Here is a 9098-nt window from a genome sequence, read left to right on the forward strand (position 1 = left end):
CAATCCCTGATCCTGGGGTGCAGAGTGGTGGGAACAGAGAGGTGGGGGACCCCACGGCCCCCACTGCTGGAACCCCAGTGTCCCAACTGCTCTTCAGACCCCCTTGTTTCTGGGAGCCCTCTAAGCGCTCTCCCCTCCCCCACCCCGTGACCACTGACACCTCGCGCCTGTCCCTGCGCCCCACCGTGGGGAGGTCCCACGCTGCTTCGCCACCTCTCAGGCGGGCGCCATGCGACCCGGGCCCACACTGCTCCTCTTGGGCCTGGGCCTGGTCCTGGACTGCTTCCATTCGCCCTCCAGCCTTCTCGGGGCATCAGCCTGGCCATCAGGTGTCCCCAGGGCCACCCTGGGGCTCCGGCTGTGCATCAGGCCTGTTCATCCTGGCCAGCGCCCCTGCGTGGCCCCCGAGGGCAACGTCCCCCGGAATGAACCAGGCAAGGCTCCGAGTTGCGTGGCCCCGCCCCGTCAGCCCGGCGTGGCCCACTCTACAATGAGCCCCGCCTGGAGCAGATGTCCCCCAGGGGACCCGCCACCACCTCTGACCGCAGAGCCGCTGTGGGCTCCTGTCACCTCCAGCAGGTGAAGATTATCAGGAGGGAGGCATTGGTCCCAGTGCCCCTGCAAAGGAAGGCAGAAGGCCCCCTTGAGGACAGCGTCCAGCAGCAGCGCTGGGCTGTCCTGCCTGGCTGGGCCCACCTGGCACACCCTTCGCAGCTACCGCCCCGTGCAATGGTCCGCCCTACACACCCCCGGGGCTTCTCAGACTCCAGACCTGAATGTGTTTCATTTCACCGAGGCTACCGCCCACATGGGATCCCAATGCACTGCTGGTAAAAGACTCAGATTCCGTCTCTGGATGGCCCATTAGCAGCCCCCTGAGGGCGGTCCTTCTTGGAGATGCCAGCCTAACAGTTAATTTCACAGACGAGCTGATTCTGAATGGGACCATGTCCTCTGACCCAGATGCAGATGACCTAGTAGAGGGACTCCATTTCTCCTGGTACTGTACCATGAATGCAGGAAAGTACATTGGCAACTTATTAACAGGGACAGACCAGGAAGTCTGTCACCCAGATCAGGCGCATCTGCACTGGCCTCGGGCCTTTGGCCCAGTACTGACACTTTTACCAGAGAACCTTGAAGGGGACCATGTGTATTATTTCAGAATGGTGATACAGAAGGGTCACAGAGCAGCGTTTTCTGATAAAAGGGTACATGTGCTCCAAGGACCAATACCCACGGCTTGCATTTCATGTAGTGAAAACTGTGATCGCATTTTAGTTGCATCTCGCAGATTTTCCTTGTTTCTAAATTGCACAAGCTGTGGCCGGCAGGATGTCTACAGCTGGTCCATTGCTTCTCCATGGGGTGAGGAGGTGCCCTTTGACTGGGCCAGGCAGACTGTAACAGGGAGGAATGGTGCTTACCTGTCTGTGAAAGCTTTGGCCTTCCAGAGTTTTTTGGAAGCTAAATTTTGGTTTTCTGTGTATCTGGCGAGTTGGAGTGGCATGACCTTGGAATTCAGACACTCCTTTATCATCAACCACAGCCCTCAAATCGGGGAATGCCAGGTGAATCCAGCGAAAGGAATCGCAATGTTTACTAAATTTGTTGTGAAGTGTGGTCATTTTAAGGATAAGCATATCCCTCTTACATATAAAATAACAGTTTCTGATTTGAACAGTGATGGTGATGTCAGTTTGGTGAAAGAGAACATTCTGGGGACCATCCTGTATTGGGGTACACAGGCCATAACACCCCCTTCCTTTCTCCCTGTTGGCTCCTCTGCGAATCACTAGGCCTTGAAGATATCTGCTCGGGTTTACAACTCTCTGGGAGCTTTTTCTCAGGTGACTTTCTCTGTTACCGTGTGGCCTCCTACCGACAGAAGCTCTGCAAAGACCATGTCGCAGCACCTCCTCAATTTCACCGTGCGACCAACTTCATTGTTGTCTACCTGGCTTCACAGGCAGGACTGGTTACTTGCAAGTTGCTTAATGAATGTGGTAGCTTCTGTGTTGAATAGCATGAAAATTGAGCGAACCCTCAGAGATGACAAAGCCCACCTCCGAGAATACCTGATCAACCAGTCCTTCGTGCTTCCTCTAAGAACTTTGGAGAAAGTTGGCCAGGCAATGACAGCTGTTACCAAGCTAACACAAGAAGCCTCTGAAGTCACCCAAGTTGCTCAGAAACATGCCACAGTGGGGATACAGCAAGCAAATCACGCCCTGCAAACATATCAACAGGAAAATGAGTACTTTAGCTCTGAACAGATAGAAATGGTAAGCGCTGGAATATTAATGAGTTTGTCTAATATACTTAAACTGGCTACTCCTCATGAAGTGGTCGAAGATCCTTTCTTTGTTTTGGGTACCGGGGATTGAACTTGGGACCTTGCGCTTGCAAGGCAGGTGCTGGAACCACTGAGCTAAATCCCCAGCCCTCGAAGATCCTTTCTATGTAATGGAATCTCTATCAGACACAGTATTGGCTCATAAAGTGCCAGGGAGTGAAGCCACCATGCTGAGGGCTCCTGGGTTTAACATGTATGTGGAGAACATTGCAGAGTGGGATGTTGCTCGGGCCTTCAGAAAAGACAAACACGGCCAAAACTGGTTCCATGCAACATTAAACGCAAGCAGAGTTCCTGGTCTGCCTGCAAATGCTCCAGTTTCTAGGATGTTCTGTGAGTTCACAGATGACCCGTTTCCTTGGTTAAGTTACCCAGAAAGCATTTCAACAGAGGTGGACAGTTTCAGGATGATGGGGGCCACAGATAACGGGGGCACGATAGACATCATACCTGACACAGTGGAAGTGTACCTCACTGGAAAAAACTTGACCTCTGCGACTTTTAAGCTCACTATGGGACCTGACAACGATGTCACGGGGTACTCGAAGATAATGGCAGGGGGGTTTAGCTTTGAGGTGGACAGCAGAGGAGTTAGGGAGGTGCTGGTCCACATCATGACGGAAGTGACCGTGCTGTGGAAGGCACTGGTGTATGTGGGCCATCATGTCACCCCCACCCATCTGGTGGCCCCTTCCTGCTGCCTCATGACAAGCCTCCAGTTGTCATCCAGAGTGGCCTGTTTGACCCAGCCTGTGTAGTCAGGGTGGCTCGAGTGGTATGCCTACCCGAATCCCTGCTGCAGGTCATGACTCGGCATAGCCGCTCGCCCAAGTGCAACATATCCGTGGTTCTGCAGGCCCTGAGCTTTGTCCTGGAGCCCAGCCACAAGCTAGTGAGAATTTCTGTCTTTGGTGCCCACTGCTTGGACATGTACAGGATCCAGAGCGGGTGGAGAGAAGATGCCTGCACTCGGGCTGAGAAGACCACTTGGGACAAAGTGCACTGTACCCGCAGGGATGTGGCGAGGACCCGGCGGCAGCTGAGGATTCCAACCCATGTTCCTCTGCGTACACACTACATGATGGCCAAGGTGATCACAGTCCCTAATTCTGTGGATCCACAGTTGAAGGTCCCCCAGGACTATCAGTACAACCCTGTGACTCTCCTCACTGTCCTTTTCATCCTGCTCATCTACACAGTTCTAGCTTTCTGGGCCTTGTACAGGAATGAGATGGACCAGTGTCTTTGGGACTGTGTAGTGGTCCTGCCTGATAATGATCCTTATGATAGCACGTGCTACCTGGTCACTGTCTTTACAGGAAGTCGTTATGGGGCTGGAACCAGGGCCAATGTCTTTGTCCAGCTTAGGGGCACGGAGAGCACCAGTGATGTGCATTGCTTAAGCCACTCACTCTTTAGAACTCTCTTGCGAGGAAGCATCAGCACTCTTCTGACAACAAAAAGTGACTTAGGGGACATCCATTCCATTCGAGTGTGGCACAACAATGAGGGTGAAGCACCTAGTTGGTATTTGAGTCGAATCAAGGTGGAGAATCTATTTAGCGGGCACATTTGGCTGTTCATGTGCCGAAAGTGGCTGTTGACACCACTTTGGATAGAACATTTTATGTTACATGTCCAGAGGAGCCTGTGAGAAGAAAGGACTTCTTCCTGATAGATCTGACCTATAAGCTCAGGACACACCATGTGTGGTTCTCGGTTTTTGCTGGTTTTGTTGCTAAACCATTCAGTAGACTCCGAAGATTGTCCTGTTGCTTAGCAACACTGCTAAGTGCTCTTCTTTGCAATGCTATGTTCTTTACTCTGAACAGGCACAAGCAGGCTACATCAAGAGAGGGGCACTACATCAGATTAATGATGATAGGAATTGAAAGTGTCTTAATCACAATCCCGGTGTAATCGTTAATAACTTTTTTCTTCACCCACTCCCAGAAGAAACCCCAAGTAGATCTAGATGAGGTAGTTCCTCAAAAGCATCCTCTGACTTTGGAAGGAAGTGAGCGCTGGGAGGAGCGCTTGTATAAGTGCTGTGTACATGAAGCTGCCAGAGGGTATAGCAGGGAAGCCTCGACGCCCACTATGAAGGTTTTGGCCGGAAAACCAAAGGCTTCTCTCCAGGTGACCACTGAGACAACAGAGACTAATACAAATGTCAATAACAGAAAGGTGGAAGACATTGCAGATGCCTCTTCTGGAGAACCCTCTTCCCAACAGGACCCTAAACACCCTAAGATACAGCCCTGGATCGCCCTGTCTCGGTGGTGTGCTTATGTAGCATGGTTCTTTGTGCTCAGCACGTGTACCATATCCTCATTCTTTATCATATTCTATGGCCTGACTTACAGCTACAACAAATCAGTAGAGTGGCTCTTCGCATCTTTTTGTTCATTGTGTCAGTCAGTTTTTCTGGTGCAGCCATTTAAGATTATACTCTGGTCAGGCATCAGATGGACAAGTAAACCCAAGTACTGTAAAAACTTGGCATGGTCAACTAAGTATCAGTCTCTTGAGATCAAGCTTCGGGGGATGAGGATGCGTCCGGATGAAATGCAGAAGCTCCAGGAGCATGTCACTCACCTGCGAGGCTCAAGGATGTACCAGCCCCTCATGGAAGATGAAGTCAGGATATTCAGAAGGAGGAAGAGGGTCAGGAGAAGAGCTGTCTTACTCCTGAGCTACATCGTGACTCATTGCATCTTCCTGGCCCTGCTGTTGTTCCTCATTGTCCTGCTGCACCACACCGATAGCTTCTACTACAACCAGTTCATCCGAGACTGCTTCTCTGTGGACCTTGCTGCCGTGACAAAGCTGGAGAACATCTACAAATGGCTCAACCGCGTGCTCTTGCCTTTGTTCCACAATGACTGAACCCGACCTTTCTTCCTGACAGCTCCTCCAAGATCTTGAGGCTTTCACTCAGGAGACAAGTGAGGACAAAACCTAGTGGAAAAACGTGTCCACCTGCTAAAAGCTTTGTGCAGAACAGAGTGGCAGGAGAAATTCACTGTCATCCCAAGTATGGCACTGACGTAGAGGACACAAGAAACTACTCTAAGTTTTGGAGTGAAGTTCATAAGCAGGCTATGAGCAGGAATACTGATGGGTTCACTTATAAACCTCAGGGAAAGAGGTGGGTGTATTATTCCTATGGACTGTTAAATACTTATGGGTCCGGAGGGTATATATTCTATTTTTTCCCAGAACAGCAGCAGCTTAATTCCACACTGAGGCTTGGAGAACTTCAAGAGAGCAATTGGCTTGATGAGAAGACATGGGCTATGATTCTGGAACTAACCACTTTCAATCCAGACGCCAGTCTGTTCTGCAGCATTTCTGTTGTATTTGAGGTTTCTCAGCTAGGAGTTGTCAATGCCAGCATCTCCACCCACTCCTTCTCACTTGCTGAGCTCCACAGTGAATCATTGGCAGAAATCTACCTGTATGTGGCCATTCTCATTTTCTTTTTAGCCTACATTGTCAATGAGGGCTACATCATCACATAAGAGTGAGCTTCCTATGTGAAAAGCATGTGCAACTTGCTCAACTTCACTTTGGAATGTCTATTTACTGTGTTGGTCATGCTTTATTTTAGGAAGTATTTCTTGGCTGCTGGCATGATCCAATTTTACTTGTCTAACCCTCATGACTTCATTCCTTTCCATGCAGTTTCACAAGTAGATCACACCATGAGGATAATTCTGGCTTTCCTATTATTTCTGACCATCTTGAAGACCCTCAGGTATTCCGGATTCTTCTATGATGTGCGCCTGGCCTGGAGGGTCGTCCAGGCTGCCCTTCCTGGCATCTGTCACATGACCATTGTGGTGTCTGTGCACTTCTTTGCGTACATGGCCTTTGGTTACCTGGTATTTGGTCAACATGAGTGGAAGTACAGTAACTTGATTCATGCCACTCAGAGGATATTCTCCTATTGTGTCTCAGCTTTTCAGAACACCGAATTTTCCAATAACAAGGTTCTTGGGGTCCTGTTCCTCTCCTCTTTCCTGCTGGTGATGGTCTTCCTCTTGATCAACCTGTTTCAGGCCATGATCTTGTCGGCCTACAAGGACATGAGGCAGCCTGTATACGAAGAACCATCGGAGGAGGTGGAAGTCATGTCCTACCTGTATCACAAGCCAAGAAGTGTCTTTAGCTTTCTGGCCCCTGACCCTAGGGCTAGAGATGAGCCTGAGTTCTTCACTGACATGCTGTACGGGCAGCCAGAGAAGAACAGCTGCTGGCATCTGGGGCTGAAGACCCAAAACATTAGTGAGAAGAAAATGGTTTACCTCGTTGTTTGATCAGTGATGATTTCAAGTACCACAACCGAGAGTCTCCCTGAAGAACCATTTATGGGATTGAGGGGATTTAGGAATCGTTTGTAGCTCAGTCATACTTTCTATGCTGTGCACCCCCATGTCAGAAGCACCCCCACTCTGGGCCTGCTCCTGGGAGCAGGAAGTAGGCATAGACTGGGGAGTCCAGGGAGAGAGGAGGATCACAGTGTGGGGATCCTGGACTGACTTCCTTTTAGATGGGAATCTGTGACAGTGCTCATTTCTTAGCAGCCTGCGGTGGTTTGGAGGGATTAGAAACCATTGGTACTGAGGGAAGGAGCTAATCAGTCCCCACCTTGGACCTTCCCAGGCAGAGCAGTCACTGGCTACAAGCTGATGGCCTGCTGCTTTCGGCAGAGCCCCAAACCTTCAACCTCCTTGGGTGTCCCTCCCCTTTGCAGCTCAGGGCAAGGGAGCCTCCCCTCCCCCGATTCCTGGTGGGATAGTGCCAGGGGACCCTGTGAAGAGCTCTAGAACTTGCTCTTGAGCTTGGGAATGCAAGGGTCAGAAGCCTGAAGCTTCCCACCTACTCATTTAGGCTCCTGCAGTTCAAGTAAACTTTTGTAACATTTCTGAGTAAGAGATCTAGCTTTTATCAACAGAAGCATGGATGGGTTCTCACTGAAATACAGTGCATGTTGTACATATTGAATATAGCAATGTATGCATCCAGGATTTGGGCATTTGGTTATTTACAGGATGGGTTGGTCATGGGATGGTGAATTATTTAGAAATAAGGAAAATGTGGTTCATTGTTTGAGAGCAACAAGGGCTAACAGCTGTCATATTTCCACTCAGAAGCATACCCATTTAGGTAGATGCCACTTTACATTTTATCAGAATTAAATGTGAAATTTCTTCTGTGAGACTTGCAGTGATTTCAGCATCTGCAGGAAAGAGACACATGGTAGCTGCCCTTAAAGTCAAGGAAAAGAAAAGGATGGCAACTGAGTCAGGTGGGTGGCTGTTCTGTCCTCACATTGGTGCCCTGTCTCCCGAGCAGCATTGGGATGGCCGTAGCACCCATGCTCCCGCAGTTCTGTGCACACGGCTTTCCATCCTTCCCTCCAGAGAAGACAAGGAAGATGAGCCACTCACCCAAGGCCAATACAGCAAGTGTCAAGGAACAGCTCTGGATGCTCTCACTTCCCTGGCGGGGAGGTCACGGGGTGCCCTGGTCCCTGCTGGCCCACTGTCTTTGCTGGAGCTCACATTCCTTGGACCTCTCTTAGCCACCTGATAGCTGAACAGATTGAGAAAAGGTAAAAATGTGGGCCCAAATGATAGCTCTTTACTGATAGAAGCTGGCTGCATCCTAATCAAATTGCTTCGTTCACTGAACTGCAGACTATAGGTTTGTTTTTTTTTTTTTTTTTGGTACCTAGGATCGAACTCTGGTCCTTGTGCTTGCGCAGCAGGTGGTGAAACCACTGAGCTAAATCCCCGGCCCCAGACTATAGGGTTAACTCTGGCTCTGGGTGACACTGGCCTTGGAAGGAATGAAGACCATTGGCTGGTGAGGCTGAGACACATGTGCTGTCTGGGTGGTGCACCGCAGCATCTTGGCATTCTTCCCAAATTTAGCAATCAGCAATAAGACTCTTAAAGCTTTAGACTCAGAATTGAACCATGAACATCAATATCACATTTAAACGTTGGTAGGAAGGTGTATATGCAAGATTAGCAGGAGTGCTGAAAATATTACATTTCTCTTACATTATGTTATCATTATGGTATTTTGGGATTAGCAGTTTCTTACTACAATAGTGTTTACCTTTTTCTTTACATTTTTCAATACTGAGATATTTTTTAAAACCTGAAAATTTCAGTAGGTTTCTCCTCATTTTGTTCAAGTCTTTCAACAGAGCCTCGAACAGCCAGAAAATAGTCTCATGAAATTAGTTCCAGAATTACTTACACACAAATCTTCAGATACAAGCAAATGTTTGTTCTTGGTTCTAACATCACTACCATGTTTGGCAGCTTTCCATCACTGTGACAGGACAGCTGAGAAAAAAATCCTAAAGAGGAAAATGTTTCTTCTGGCTTGAGTGTGGACTGAGACAGTTTCAGAGGTCTTAGTCCATGGTCATGAGGCTCTGCTGCTTCTGGACCAAGGTGAGACAGAGTGGCTCACTTTGTGGCAGACAGGAGAAAGGCAGGGGAAGAATGGAGCCGGGGACAAGGTACACCGTCATTTTCCTGGCCATGCCTCAAGAACCCCCTCCTTTCAGTGAGGTCTCACCTCCTAATCTCCATCACCTTCTGATAGCCTATCCAATTAAGAACTTATCAGTGGGGGCTGGGGATTTAGCGCAGTCATTTCTGCTTCTGCTTGGATCCCCAGTACCAAAAAAAAAAAAAAAAAAGAATTTATCAGTGGA

General features: G+C 49.1%; 1 protein-coding gene across 1 annotated transcript; it reads left to right on the top strand.

Annotated features, from left to right (window-relative positions):
• Nucleotides 1-229: 229 nt before the first annotated feature.
• Nucleotides 230-6678, top strand: Pkdrej (polycystin family receptor for egg jelly). The gene is given in 6 exon segments (XM_087214211.1): nucleotides 230-579; nucleotides 797-2373; nucleotides 2453-3043; nucleotides 3046-3954; nucleotides 3957-5240; nucleotides 5243-6678. Coding segments are annotated over 6 exon segments (6147 nt in total).
• The last annotated feature ends 2420 nt before the right edge of the window (nucleotides 6679-9098 follow it).

The sequence above is a fragment of the Heterocephalus glaber genome, unplaced genomic scaffold (genome assembly GCF_053883595.1).
Source record: "Heterocephalus glaber isolate CG9 unplaced genomic scaffold, H.glaber_assembly_v1.0 deba00001444, whole genome shotgun sequence".
Taxonomy (NCBI): domain Eukaryota; kingdom Metazoa; phylum Chordata; class Mammalia; order Rodentia; family Bathyergidae; genus Heterocephalus; species Heterocephalus glaber.